The sequence below is a fragment of the Castanea sativa genome, chromosome 4, assembly GCF_040712315.1.
Source record: "Castanea sativa cultivar Marrone di Chiusa Pesio chromosome 4, ASM4071231v1".
NCBI lineage: Eukaryota > Viridiplantae > Streptophyta > Magnoliopsida > Fagales > Fagaceae > Castanea > Castanea sativa.
Genome location: NC_134016.1, coordinates 38,301,784 through 38,317,613, shown reverse-complemented (window position 1 = coordinate 38,317,613; position 15,830 = coordinate 38,301,784). Strand labels below are relative to the sequence as shown.

General features: G+C 35.6%; 1 protein-coding gene across 1 annotated transcript; it reads right to left on the bottom strand.

Annotated features, from left to right (window-relative positions):
• Positions 1 to 455: 455 nt before the first annotated feature.
• On the bottom strand, positions 456 to 1,422 carry LOC142632844 (uncharacterized). The gene is made up of 2 exons (XM_075807169.1): positions 1,417 to 1,422; positions 456 to 899 (listed from the first exon to the last, which is right to left on the bottom strand). Exons 1-2 carry the CDS (start codon positions 1,420 to 1,422, stop codon positions 456 to 458), a joined length of 450 nt encoding a protein of 149 aa, XP_075663284.1.
• Between the last annotated feature and the right edge of the window lie 14,408 nt (positions 1,423 to 15,830).

The following is a 15,830-nucleotide window of genomic DNA, read 5'->3' as shown; positions in this document are numbered from 1 at the left end:
TCAATAGTTCACAAAATGTGTAACTCTTGTGAAATTATTTTAAAAAGATGGGTTCAAGTTACACTTCATGTAATTTGACAAGAGTTACACTATTTCTAGATCATAGATTTGTAATTGACCTAATGGTTAAAAAATAGCATTAAATGCTAATTGATTACACCTCATCACTCAATTAATAGTAATTTTGTTTCACTCACCTTAATTTTTTTTTTTTTTGAGAATCCAGATAAAACCTTATATTAAGACAGGCTAGGAAGGTTAGCCTGAAAAACCGGTACAAGATCTGGTGGCACCTTATCCATCCAAACGGACATATGAGAGACTTCTTTTGCCTTACGAGCTAGGGAATGGGCTAGCTTATTCCCATGTCTACGTACAAATGAGACACTGAACTTCGAAAAAAAGGAGCTGAGAAACAGAGTATCATTAACAATGTGACCATGTTGTGCCAGGTTTCAGTCTCCATTCTTCAAAGCTTTGAACAGAGACTCGTTGTCACCTTCAAGAATGATACTGTCGAGACCAATCTCTAGTGCAAGTTCCATCGCTCGTCTTGCTGCTAGCGCTTCTAGCTCGATCACAGTGGCTGATAATGGGATTTGTTGTGTTAGCGAAGCCAGGACGAGGCCGTTGCTGTTACGAATGACAACTCCCAGACCCGCCTTACTTTCTTCAACAAATGTAGCTGCATCATAGTTTGCTTTAAAGCCGTGGGCTTCTGGAGGAGACCAAATCTTCTGGTGCTGGTTCCGTTTAGGAATATGGAGCACTGGAGGGGCCAAAGCTTCAAGTCTTCTTTCTCTCGCATGCTCTGTTATTCGGTCAATGGGCAGAGCAACCTTGCCTAGCCGAAGGTTATTCCGGTGATTCCACAAATTCCAGATGACGATGGCACTCTCCTTAATTATTATTTAAAACATTTTATAGATGTTCCTTTTTTTGGCTGAATGACTTTACAAATATATTTGCAATACTCTTTTTTATTTTTGTTGTTGAGTTCGTACTACTCTTTTTTTTTTCTTCTGTTAAGCCGGTCATAGACTCTTATAGTCTTATCAATTTTGAATATATATATCCTGTCTCCTTAAAAAAAAAAAAAGGCTAAGTGTTGTTTAATGAGGTTTTAAATAATAAGTTTCTCAAAAAATAGATAACAAAGATACTTTTTTTTTTTTGTTGAATGACTTTACAATTATATTTGCAATTCTCTCCTTTTTTTTTGGTGGGGGGGGGGGGGGCGCTGTAATACTCATGTCATTTTCTTTTCTTCTTTAAGCCGGTAATACTCTCTATTAATTGTGAATATTTTATTTGCCTTCTTATAAAAAAAGAAAAAGAAAAAGGAATGACATGTTAAGAGCATGAAGAATTGAATCAGTTATATGAACATGTGAAAAAAGAGAGATAGAAACTTACCTGCATGATTTCTAATTTCTTTAATGTAAGAGGAGAGAGGGGTCAGAAAAAGGGTCTGGATTTTTTATTTTAATTCCCTATTTATAGAGGTTTGGTGCTTAGAAAGTAAGCTAGGTTGGATCAGATACGAATTAGGTCGAATTCTTATCCCTAAAAATTCAAAATGGATTTTTTTTAGCTTGATTAAAATGTTTCCGAGCCTGGCCTCAAAGCTCTGCCAATCGGTACACTCAAGTGCCGAGCAAAATTTTCAACTGTGGTTCGATCTGGACTCTTTTTTAGGGATTTTTTGAGTTGAGAATTGCATTTGAACGCATTTTTAACTCGTATTCCAAAATAAATCCCTTTTATTTTGATAATCAGGTCCTTAAAACAAGAATTATCTAATAGGTAGATATTCTAAAAAGACTTAATTATCAACAATTCCTTTGTTATCTGATTATCCATTTTATTCCTATGCAACCAAGCTTATTTTTGATAAAAACCAACAACCAATCACAAAATTATTTAATTAATTTTAATTGTTTAACCAATAAAAATTAATTCCAATTAATCACATGTGATTAGCTTCACCCTCATACAATGCATACAGACCGTGACAACTGTGATATCTTTCAATCCGAAGGTTCGATTTGGGAATCGGGCATATCATCGCGACCTTTAGAATTTCAAGATCATTTTTATGATATGCAATGTCTGATTTAGTGCATGTAATGCAACTATGATTTTTTGGGTATTTGAAATGGTCATTTTAGTCATCTTCCAAAACTAAATTATGGGTACAAAATCGAGTGTCTGCACCCATCCTTGGGCCCCGCCGCGACCTATTGCCATCCTTACCTTCTATGGTTCTTGAATGGTCTATGTCTAAAACCATGCAAAAAGGTCTAGAAACCCTTGTTTGTCTAAAAAAAAAAAGACAAAATCTCTAACTGAATTTGTTATTAAAAAGGTAAGATCACTTTTAGTAATAATTATACTCCCTCCGTCCCATATTGTTAGTCCTTTATTCCATTTTGGGATGTCCTAAAACAATGCCTCTTTCTAAAATTAATAAATAACATTTATATCTTACCCTTTGCTTTATTTAATAATTCAATGTCATTCTTTTCATATAGTTTAAATTAATGAGAGTATTTCTCTCCAAAAAAAAAAATTAAGGAGAGTAATTTTGGAAACTTATAGCTTTTTATACAGCAGATAAAACAATAAATGATGTTCCCTTAAAAAGTTGGATTTTTGAAACATGACAAATTTAAAGTTGGGTTTTTGAAATAGGACAAACAAATTGGGATATAGAGAGTATTAATCCCAACAATGTTTATATATATATATATATATATATATATATATATATATATATATATATATATAAACATTAACTCAATAATACATTAGATTGATATTAGAACTTTTTCTCAAAGTTCACATTAACAAGTTTGTTTGTTTCCCTGAGCAATAGTGGATATACTAACAGTTGAACAAGCGACTAAGACGAGAAAAAAAGAAAAAAGAAAAAAAGAAAAAAAAAGAGTAATAGGTTAGACTAAAAAGTTACCAAGTTTCAAGCTTCCAAAACCAAATTATTAGACAATTAACAAAGAATTCTATGGTAACTGTAAAGGAATAGCAAAAGAATACTAATAATTAAATTTAATTACAGAGGAATTGCAACCCAAAAAATAATAATAATAGTAACAACTAGTCGCTAACTCGTGCGATGCACAAGAAAGCTATTGAGTATGACTTATTATTTAATATGAATATTTAAAAAATATAACTTTTGTAACCCCTTAGATTACACATTTAAGATTCCAATTTTAAAAATTCGATATGAAACATTAAATAACTAACGTTCTTTTTCTTTTAGCATTAACGTTTTCTTGGAAAATATCAATCAAACAAAAAATTAAATAAAGATTAGTATTCACTAATCCAATAAATGTTGCAATGTTAAATAGTTGTCTAATTTCAACTATTGGCTCCAATGTAAAATAAAGAAAGTAATTAAACATTTCATATGAAAAATTGTCAAAAATTTACACATAAAATTGTTAAAAATGAGAGACATACAGATGCTCCATGGACCATAGTACATGCTTTGTAATTTCAGTCCATTGTTGATTTTTGGTCTCCACGCATTGCAGTGAAAATTTCTGCATCATTTGCTTTACTCAAGCATGAATTCGATTGCTCCCTTGAGAGATAAAAGAGTGAACCTCTCCTGAAGTGCAGCCCATAGTCTGAAGCTCTCCGAAATCTAACAGATTGTATAACATGCCGAAAAGATAACCAAGAATAGATTACTATAGAAACAACGTAAAGAATATGTGTATTAGTATAAAGAGAAAGCAACTATTCCATTGCAATTACCATCATTAACTTCTTCAACATATTTTTATACCTTTAAATTAAAAGCAACAAAATTAAATGAAACCTTGATTATATAAGGGAGTCAAGTCTATCATTAACACGTATTCGTCATGTGTAACATTGGAACTATCAGATGACATATTCATTTACTTTTCTTTGTGTGATGGCAGAGCATATTTTGATAGCTAATTAATAGCATAAAATTTGAGTGATGAGATCTAAGTTGAAGGTAAGGAAACATGTCTATGCAATAACAGGAAACATCTGAATTTAAATTAAACTATAATTATTACATGCGCAACTTGTCCAAGTAACAGACAAACAAATGTGCATTTAAGTGTAGACTTATAATTTCAAAAACTTTAACAACAAACCAAAAAAAAAAAGGCACGACAATGGGGTCTCGAATACAACCTCACTAAAAAAAACACCATCAAATCAACCACAAGAATAATATTTCTCCAATCCCATATATTATGATCGGAGCAGGAGGCTGGACTAATAGTGGGAGATAGTTTGACATGACTGTGGTCCTTGGATCTCTGTCTGCCATTGATAGAGAGCGCTCATGGGTTAGGGTTTTGGGGTTTTAAGAGTGGTTGAGAAAACGGCTTAGGCCATTGGGCTGCATCTAAACCCGTACGAAAAGAGAGATTCAATCTACCCTGAGAATAGGAGAGAAGAATAGCTTGCTTAGAGAAGAGGAACGTTTTATCTTTATTAGGTTTTAGAAAAGTTTAAATTGAGGAAGGAGTCCTAAAGGTGCTCATGTATTATCAGGTATAGTTAGAATTTAGGTTTTTGTATTATCGAGTTTTAGAAAAAAAAAATCAGAATTTTTTTAAAAATAATGCTAACGTGGAAAATTGTGAAAGCTTCAAAGGTTTCAGTTATATATATATATATATATATATATATATATATATAATAACACGGGTTGGATTGTGTTGGGTAACCGTGCCATATCCATCAAATTTGGGTACCTGAATTCTCAATGCCCAATACCCTGAATTTCCTTATCTAGCTAGTTGGGTAAAACCCACACCCATTGAGTAGGGTTGGATTGGGTACTCATTGCTAGCAAATTTTGGTCATCTCTAAATACTACATCAACAACATTTTCACAATAATTTAATAGCAAATTTTAGATAGCAAATTGTTACTGGTTTTAATCTTGACCTACTACTAATATCATTATTTTACTCACCAACAATAGCTTGCTACATCAGATTTGTTATGAAATCTTTGTGGACATAACATATTAACATTTTTGTTTTTGAGAATGATACTAACATTATTCTTTAATGATAGATTCACCATTATTCTTTAATTAAAAATCAACATTGAGCCAAACCAGCTTAACTACCCCACATGAAATCCATGGCTCAAAATTACCAAAAGACCTTTACTCGAGCATCCTATAAAGACCTCTAAAGGATTTGAGGATTTTAAACATCCTTTAAATCATATTTGAGGATTTTAAACATCCATTAAAGTAGGAATGACAACGGGTCGAGTTTGAGACGGGTTTTTTTATACCTGAACCCGACTTGCGGGCTTGCACTCATGATCCGAACCCGGCTCGTTTAATAAACGGGCTTTTTTTTTAAACCCCAAACCCATTGCTTTTTGGAATTGAGATGGGGCATTTTTGAGTCAACTTCTGGATCTCCTGCTTCATATCTTTCTTTAAGAAGTTGCTGGGAAGACTTTTTCTTTCATCTTTTCTACTTTTCTTCAACAAATTCTTCTTCTTGGCAATCTGTACAGTCACAAACATCCCACCATATATGGCCAGTGGATGATTTTCCTTCATAGCAAGTTTTTCCATCTTCTCGAAATGCTTTGATTTGAAGACCTTCAAGACCTTCATATGAGACTGGTTGGATCATAGCTGTAGGAAAGACTGTCACTTCTTCTTTTCCTGGTGTGGCTGCCATAAACCTAACTTCAACATCACCATTATGTGAGTAAAGGACGAAGACCAAACTAAAAGACGAAGAACAAACTAAAAGACTAAGAAGGAAGCTACGGGTAAAGATAAGAGAATAAGGACGAAGACACGCAAACTATAAGTAATAACTAAAAGACGAACAAACTGTCTGGACAATGAGAGTGTAAGAAGATCATGGAAGCTTATTAATGACATATATTACTAAAATACTATAGAAAATAACAGCAAAATATAGAATAGAACATAGAACAAGATACAACAAACTGAGGGATATTATTAGATTGAACAAGTTTTTTACAGGACTGGAAGACATAAACTGGGAAATATTACACAAGGTTTTCTAACTCTCTATTTCTCTCTAATTTTCTAACTCTGGAATTTTTTCAAGTTTGCTGAACTAAGGAAACAAGAGGCCTATTTATAGGCAATAATTTACAAAAAGACAAAAAATTTTACAGTCAGGAGATAAACTTGAAGATGTAAGTGCCAACTTGAGGGTGACAAAGACTATTCCCGCATTGAGGGTGGTTTGGACAGTTCCTATAACTGCATTATGGTATTCCAAAAATCTAGAATCAAGAAGAGAAATTCTAGAAGCTATAGGGAGTCCTTTTCTGCCATGAAAAGTGAGTGCGAGTCTTACTGCACCAAAATAGAGGTGAGTGTAACCTTGTTTTTGCCATGGAATTACAAACTCTCGGGGAAGAGCAAGGGTGATAAAATTTTCGTTTTCACTAGCTGGAATGTTGAACTGGTCAAACTTAGAAGCTTGGACATATTCTTTTACACTATGTCTGGGAAGATTCCCTCAAGCCCTACGGGCTCCACGGGCCCCATTGGGCCTTGGTACTTCAGGACCCATTCTGTGGCCCAATTAAAAAAAAAAAAGTTTGCCTGATACTGATTTTCTCAGCAACCAAACAGTAGGGGAAAAAGAACATAAGAAAATTAAGATCTTAACAGATCAGAAACCAACACAAACTATTATTTTCTCAGCAACCAACAGATCGGAACAAGAATTATGAAAATAGCACTTAAACTAGAAAATACAAATTTGATTCTTTGAACAAAAAGAACAATTTTCATTGCAAAGGCTTGAGTTCACAACGAGGTGAGGGAGATGAGAGAGTTGCGGCCTTGTGAGGTGGAGGAGGGCCTGGCGAGGTGAGGGAGGAGCAGTGGCGTCTATAGGCTGCGGCAAGGTGAGGGAGGCAAGGAGGAAAGACCGGCGAGGTGGAGAATGAAGCGGTGCCAGCAAGGTGAGGTATGCAAGGAGCAACAACGCCGGCGAAGGGAGCAACAATGGTCTTGTTCAAGTGAGAGTAAGGGTGAGGGTAAGGGGGAGAATGCGAGGCGGCTTGGCAAGACAAAGAGAGGGTGAGAGTGAATGGGTCTGAGGGATTTAGGGTTGGAAAGGGAATATTTATACTTAGGGTTTTTTTTAAATTTCTAATATTATATATACGGGTTGGGTTCGGGCCGGGTATGCCTAATACCCGAACCCGATTCGGGTTTTTTAATTAAAACCCAGACCCGACCCTAATGTTAAACGGGTTGGGTCGGGTCGGGCCAGGTACCTGCAAGTCGGGTACATTTTGCCATCCCTACATTAAAGGCCTCTATTCAAGCCAAGTGAGTAGAAATATTTAGGCAATTGGTACCTTCCCATGCAAAAAGTACTTGAGAGTCTAGAAAGAAAAAGACCAGAAGAGTTTAAATATGTTGTAACTATCAAACAAAAAAAAAAACCTTCATTTTTATAAATGTATGTATTTCAATTCCCTTTTAAGAGTAATTTTTTACCTTATTTGAAGGGCCTCACATTAAGCTCTAAATAATTATTAGGAGAAATTTAAGGATGCAATGAAAGCACCTTAATGCATAGAGTTTTCTCAACAAAAAAAAAGAAAAAGTAAAAGTAAAAAGAGGAGATAAATGTGATACATGCATGTCAAATTAGTACCTACCACCCATAGATGCAATGATTCCAAATGCACACAAATTGTGAGTTTCTACGTGGCATTAAAGTCCACATAGATATTTACGCATTAAAATCTCGAGTCCAAATATTATGTCTCACTCTTCTTGCTCCATCATATACTCCACAAATAAAAACATGCCACATGTCCATCTAATTTATTAAATGCTATATTTATGCCTTATATTATTTCAATTACCTAAATATGATGGGTCATTTATTTATTTATTTTAAGAAATTGAAATAATAGAAGGCATAAATTTAGTATTTAATAAATTAGATGGACATGTGGCATGTTTTTATTTGTGGAGTATATAGTGGAGCAAGAAGAGTGGGATAGAAGATTTGGACTCTTAAAATCTCCACACGTGTCTATTTTCAAGTTAGATTTGGGGATGGTAATGGGAGGAGATGGATTTGAAATACACGCGCATGCAAGGCGGGTCGGGTCAGAATACATGCCTACTATAAAAAACACGTGCTCTTGTTTCTTCATCAGACAAGGCCAATACTCAAAGATTCAAAAAAAAAACTTTATTTCCCAAAATAATTTTCAATTATTGCTATTTATTAAGTGTTTTTTAAAGTATAATTCAACAAATATGGAAGTAATAATTGCAGTCGTGTGATATGTAATTTCAGATTTGATCCTTTCCATTAATTCAAATTTTGAGCATGATGTGAATAAATATGCACATATATATGATACGTTCGTCTTAGCACTTTTTTGAAATGTACCATATAGATACGTACTTGCATTATTTTAGAATTTCCTATAAATGTTTTCAACATTAAGTACCATGGAACTAAGATTACAAGCATATAAGACCCTTCCCCTGGGAAAAAACTTAGGTGCTCCGGGAGCATTGCTTTCGGAGCATGTAAGAATTACCCCTTCCCCTAACCCCCTTAAAGTAGGCGAGAAAGTTAGGCGAGAAAGTGGAGCAGGCTGACCCGTGTACTCAACACAAAGAGCCAAGTAGCCCTTTTGCATATGGATTCGGACCACAGGCCTAGAATTGAATCAGATGATGAACAAGGTGGCAAGAGGCAGTGTATGGATATTTGTGAAGTTGAAGAGAAGGAAAATTTTTAAGTGGTGATTGGTCTCCAGCACCACCGACAGCAATGAGTTGCTTAAGTTGAAATTGTCGAGGGTTTGGGAACCCTCAGACATAAGATAAACTAATTGCTTTGGTTAGCAATAAAGATACCAAATTTTTTTTCTTAATGGAAACCAAAGTTGAGAAAACTTCGATGGAAAGAATAGGGTGTAGGATACGGATGACAATGGGACGGTGCTGGGCTGAAGGATGGGGTCTTCACCCCCACTCCTCTTGATTTTGTCTTGCCTCATTTGTGCCCCGCCTCGCATGATGAAATTTTTTTTCATACCCCATCTTTGCCCCCTGGGGCTCTGCAAAACCCCGCCCCACCCCGTGAAACTCTACTTGTTGTTGACTTGCCAACAACTATTACAATTTTTTTTTAATGAAACATGTTTCATTGATAAAAATATACTTGAGATTACAAATAAATTTATCCGATCAAATCAAACTAATTTTTAGCAAAAACTGAATAATATTATCCAAGTATTTTACAAGACAATATCACAATAAAAACAAAAATCTCTTAGTACAAAATCAATGATTCAATAGAATATAAATTTTTTTCTAATAAAGATGAAAGAAAATGTTAAAATTGGTATCTTATTTCCAACCTTGCTAGAGAGAAAAAAGAGGCAGAGAACCACGTTGGATAGAATAAAATAAATTGATAATATATTTTTTTAAATAGTAGGGTTTAAGGGTGTGAAAATTTTAAAATTTAACATTTATCAACGTAGGGCGTGGCAGGGATGGGGCGAGGTGGGTCTAAAAAGTCTATACCCATCCCTGCCCCGCCCAGTGATGTGAGGCTAAAATCTTGCCCCATCCCCACCCCACCACCTTTGTGAGGTGGGGAAAACCCGCATGGGGTGAAGTAGGGAGGGGCAAGTCAAGCGTGGCCAGGGCAAAATTGCCATCCCCAATGTAGGATGTAGTTTAATAATATTTTTGTGGTTCCACATGTTAACAGATGGGGAGGCCTAGCTTTGTTGTGGAGGGAGGAGATCAACTTGGATATTCAAACATATTCTAATAATCATTTTGACACATTTATAAACCATGGAATGAATGATGCCTAGCGGTTCATAGGTTTCTACAGAGATCTTGACACTGCTAGCTGGGAAAACTCTTGGTATTTGCTTAGAGCTTTTAGTCAACGAAGTAACTATCCATGGGTGGCCATGGGGGATTTCAATGAAATATTGTTGGCAGAGGAGAAACAAGGGGGTTTGGATCAGCCAGAACTTTAGATGCAAAGTTTCAAAGATGCCTTGGATTTTTGTAGGTTGAAGGACTTGGGTTTTAATGTATTTCCCTTTACATGGTGCAATAGGAGACTGGGGGATCACAATGGATGGCTTCGGCTTGACAAGGGTATTGCAACGATTGACTGGATTCTTTGCTTCCCTATAACCAAAATTCACCATTTGGATTGTTTTCATTCAAACCACAAACTCTTGGATTCTGAATTGAAAAGATTCTATAGGAAAGGGTGCCTGTTCCAGTTTAAAGCTATGTGGCTTAAGGATAGCTCTTGTGAGAGTGTTATTCAAAATTCTTGAAAGCGATCCAAGCATTCAGGTTTGGTTTGGGGTTTTAACCGAAACATCAACTCTTTTCAGGAAGGTCTTAAGGTGTGGAACCGTAATACATTTCGGCATGTTTGAAACACTTTGTAACGTAGACTTAGAGAATTGGAGACTGCTGAGGAATCCGGTGAGTATCAAACCAATCCAGGGCATATCCATGAGCTTCAGTCTAGAATTGAGAAGCTTAAAAATAGGGAAGAATGCATGTGGAAGCAAAAATCTAGATCAGATTGGTTGAAAGAGAGGGATCAAAATATGAGGTATTTCCATTGTAGGGCTTACCAACGAAATAAAAGAAATTACACTGTAGGTTTGGAGGACGACGCAGGTGCATGGTTGGAGGATGAAGGCCAAATGGGAGAGTTGATTGAGGCATATTTTGGGTCTTTGTTCTCTTCATCTCACCCATCAGGCTTTGATAATATTCTCTGTGGAATCCAACCCTCAGTCATGGAAGACATGAATGAAGTCCTTACCCGTGCGTTCACTGCTAAGGAGGTGCAACAAACTCTTAAACAAATGGCCCCCACCACTGCCCCTAGACCCGATGGTATAACTATAAAACCTTTTAAAATATTGTGGGTGATGATGTGACTAAAATTGTCCTTGATGCGCTTAATACAGGAAATGTTCATGAATCTCTTAATTCTACTTTTATTTCCCTTATCCCAAAAATAAAAAACCCATAAAAAAGGTTTTAGATTTTAGACCTATTAGCCTCTGTAATGTGATTTATGAATTAATTTCTAAAGTGTTGGTGAACCGTCTGAAATTAGTCTTACCCAATATTGTTTTTGATTCACAAAGTGCCTTCTTATCAAGGAGGTTGATTATGGATAATGTGCTAGTGGCTTTTGAGACATTTCACTACCTTGAAAGAAAGACCCAAGGGAAACTAGGATATATGGTCCTAAAACTTGACATGAGTAAAGCATATGACATGGTGGAATGAATTTTTTTGGAGAAAGTAATGAAGCATTTGGGATTTGCTAACAGTCTGGTTAAAATTGTTATGTCATGTATGTCATCTATTTCTTATGTTGTCCTTTTGAATGGTCAACCAGTGGGAAACATTAAACCCACCAGAATCCTACAACAAGGTGATCCTTTATCCCCTTACCTCTTTTTTACTTTGTGCTCTTGGTCTACAGAGCTTGTTGAAAAAAGCTGAAGTCAATGGTGAGATTAGTGGGGTTTCCATTTGTCATAATGGTCCTAAAGTTTCCCACATGTTTTTTGCCAATGATAGTGTTTTATTTTGTTGAGCAAAGGAGGAGGAGTTTCAAACAATTATTGATTTGTTATTGTTGACACCCCATTTTGCAACCTGCATTTAACCTCACATGGAGGGTAAAAGTGTAATTTTACCTTGAAAATATGCATCTTAATTCTGGCCATTCAATCCTTAATTTCATTTCACCAAAGTGATCTTGGTGTTGTAATGATCAAATCAACTGGTCATAAGCCCTTATCAGACCATCATATTGAAAGTTATCATTAAATTACATTTTAATGGCCGAAATGCAATATCACAAATTAAGTCTGACTATATGTGATTATAAAAAATTGATTCTAATTGGTTATAATTATAATCAATTTGAGATTAATGACGTGTCATTATTTGATTGGCTAAGACTACATTTTATAGTAAGGTTGCACATAATTAATTAGATAGTCAAATATTAATTATTCAATGAGTAATTTGTGCAATTGTCTTTTTAATTAGGGTAAATTTGGAACTAATTAAGTTTGACATGGGAGTGATTGGAGCCTATTAATGTTAATTGGAAACTAATTTAGGAGCTATTAATGTTGGTTGTGCGGAAATTATTTTCTAACAAATGATCTTTGCTCACTATTTCGTTGATATCTCTCAGAATATTTTGAATTTGTGAATACGGTTAATTTTCCTAGAAACTAGACATTTGGGGCTTAAATTTGAGTACAAGAATGAGATAATTCTAATTAGAATTGAGTAAGATATGATTTTTTGAATTTGGCTCTACAGGCAATTACAATAGCTATAGGAAAACCAATTTTGCTTGCTTCTTACTCCCACCAATCTCTACATTTAATGCACCAGATTTCTCCAAAGTCTAAAATAAGGTCTAGGTTCATGATTCTTTTTGATCCTTTGTCAACCCTAATGACATTCCATTCATATATTCTCCACCACTACTATATAAATCCTCCATCTCTTCCATTCCAAAGCACACAAAAACCCTGTCACTTCTCCTCTCTTGAGTTCTAGTGAAGTAGAGTAGTCTTTTTATATCTTGGTCAACCTGAGACTCAAGGTATTGAGTGAGACTCACTCTCCCTCTCCTATCTATTCTTTTCCTCCACTCTTAGGACCTCCACCAAGAGTCTCCTCCCCCACCATATGGATTTTGTATGAAAGTATAATCCCTTTCCCTTACTTGTTTTCTATGTTGCCATGATGAGACTTTAAGATTAAAGCATGATCGTAATTATTTAAATTCCCTTAAATATGTTTGAATGTTCTTAAATTTTCTTATGTGTACTTCACATGTTCTTGGTTGTTCATCACATGTTCATGCATAACACTAGTTTTGATCTTAAATCCCCATAAAAAATATGAAAAAGATGTTTGTTTTATTATTCTTTCAAATCCTTGAATCTAGGATAGCACCATCCACACACATTCCCTAAAATTTATTTTTCAATCCAAATTCAATGCTTAATAAATTGAATTAGGGCTTGTCACATGCACACACATTAAATTCAACATGCAAATTGATTGACATATTGGATGATATGATATGAATGTTGACCACTATAGTCTAGAAGACCGGTTTCACCAAGCAAGGTGGGTGCCTAACACCTTCCCACCTTGTAACATAGCCTCCAAGCTTAGATCAAGGGTTCTTAGATCAAATACTTATCCATGTAATTTTCAATTTCTAGATTGTAACTAAGAAATAAAGCCATGTACTTTATCTTAGATTGTATCTAGGACCAAAGTCATGTAATTTCCTATGATCAATGTAAATTCAATTTCAAATTAATTAAATGAGGAATTTTTTTTTAAATTTTGGTTTTCTTATTTTTTTTTAAATAATTAAATAAGTGGCGACTCCATTGTAAAACCCTTAATCTAAAGGGGTAAACATAATTAATCAAAACTCCATTTTGAGAGGCAATAACACAACTCCAGCCATTCACATGGGTTTGGCCCAACATCAAAAAACGGGCCGAGGGCATGGTCTCTCACAGTTATCTATTTATGAAAGAGAGTCGAGGCAGAAAATTAATAGAGACAAAACCAATATTTTCTTTAGCTCAAACACTCAACCTCAGGTTCAGACTAATATTCAGTAGCTTCTAAGTGTAGCTGCTATACATCAATATGAAAAATACTTAGGGTTGTTTGGTTTAGTGGGGCGATCTAAGAAGCAGAGTTTCATTTACTTAAAAGAAAGGGTTTGGAGGAAGCTTCAAGAGTGGAAGGAAAAAATCCTTTCTCATGCAAGTAGAGAAGTGTTGATAAAATCAGTAATCCAGGTCATTCCTACCTACACCATGAGTTGTTTCAAACTCTCCAAGGGTCTTGTAAAGGAGTTGGAGGTTTTGATAAGAAATTTTGGTGGGGGTATAATGGTGATAGCAAGAAGGTTCATTGGGAGAAGTGGGAGAAATTATGTAAGGCTAAAGAAGTAGGGTGTTTGGGATTCAAAGAGATAGATAAGTTTAATGACTCTTTACTGGCTAAGCAGGTGTGGCGTATGATAAATAATCTGAATTCCATATGTCATAGTGTTTTCAAAGCTATATTTTTTCCAGACTGCTCAATCTTATAGGCAAAAGATTCAACGGTTGGTTCCTATGCTTGGAAAAGTATCCTCAGCACTAGAAATGTGATTCGAAAGGGTATGGTATGGAGGATAGGGAATGGTCAAGCAGTTAGAATTAAAGAAGACAAACGGCTACCGGTTAAGTCATATAGAAGTGCTATTTCACCCCTCACATCTATCCAAACTAAAACCAAGATGAGCTCCTTGATCAACCATGATCTTGGAGTTTGGAAAACAGAGATGGTTGAGAGGCTCTTCCTTCCCCATCAAGCTTCCATGATCCTAGGAATCCCCTTAAGTTACAGATTGCCTCCTGTCCATATCACTTGGGGTCCAACTCCAAATGGCATGTTTTCAACTAAAAGTGCTTATAAGATGCTTGTAGCTCTTGATAACTCTGGTTCTGCAAATAGCTCTATTTCGAACTCCCAGCAGCAATTTTGGAAAAGGTTGTGGAGCTTGAGAGTTCCTAACAAAATTCAACACTTTGCTTGGCGAGCCTGTAATAATGCCCTTCCCACAATGTCTAATCTCGCTCATTGGCATATTAGTTCCTCTGACATATGTAAGCAGTGCAAGGTGGAACCCAAGGACACCCTTCATGCTTTGTGGCGTGTAAAGAGTTGGATGTAGTCTGGAGTTCATTATCCTGGGCTCATCTTGCTGCACAAGTTTGCCCACGAAGCTTTAACGATTTATTGGATTGTTTTCTAAAGGTACAAGAGGACTTCAAAAAGGAGATATTTATCATGGTGGCTCGGACAGTTTGGAATTGTCACAACGCTCTAAAGTTTGGCCACCTAACGCTTCCAGTGGACAACATTAGCTTAGGAGCAAGGTTGTTGCTTTAGGAGTACTTGTCAGTTCAAGATAGACCAGTCGAGGTCCCCTCCGCTGTTGTTCTTCATAAGTGGCGTCCCCCAGAGTCTCCATTCTATAAAGCCAACTTTGACATAGTGGTGTTCAAAACATGATCCTCGGCAGGTATTGGAGTGATTATCTACAACAGTGTAGGAGAGAGAAGTAATTGGAGCTTTATCAATGCCAATCCCCTATCCACTTCAATTCCTATTATGGAAGCATTAGCTTGTCACAGAGCAGTTCTATTCACAAGAGAAATCGAGCTTAGAGAGGTGGTCTTCAAAGGAGACTCTGCTGTGGTTATCCAAGCAATCACCCTAGGCAATTCAGATTCACTAGAGTATGGAAACATTATTGACGACATCAGGATTTTAGCTGCTGATTTTAATTTTATCTAGTTTTGTCATGTGAAACGCAATTGTAATGTAGTTTCTGATGTTCTCGCCAAAAAACCTAAAGATACTTTGAACTTAGCTATTTGGCTAGAAGATGTGCTAGAGGATATTGCTTATCTTCTTTTGTTTGATGTTCCTTAGGTAATGTTTTTTTTTTCCCGAGCCGTTTTGGACAAGATTCACAAAAAAAAAAAAAAAAAAAAAAAAATTACAAACACACACACACACACACACACACACACACACACACATATATATATATATATATCATTTTATTTCACTTTATTCACATAGAGGAGAAAGGTTTATATGTGTGTGTTTCTTGGAGACAACTATAGCC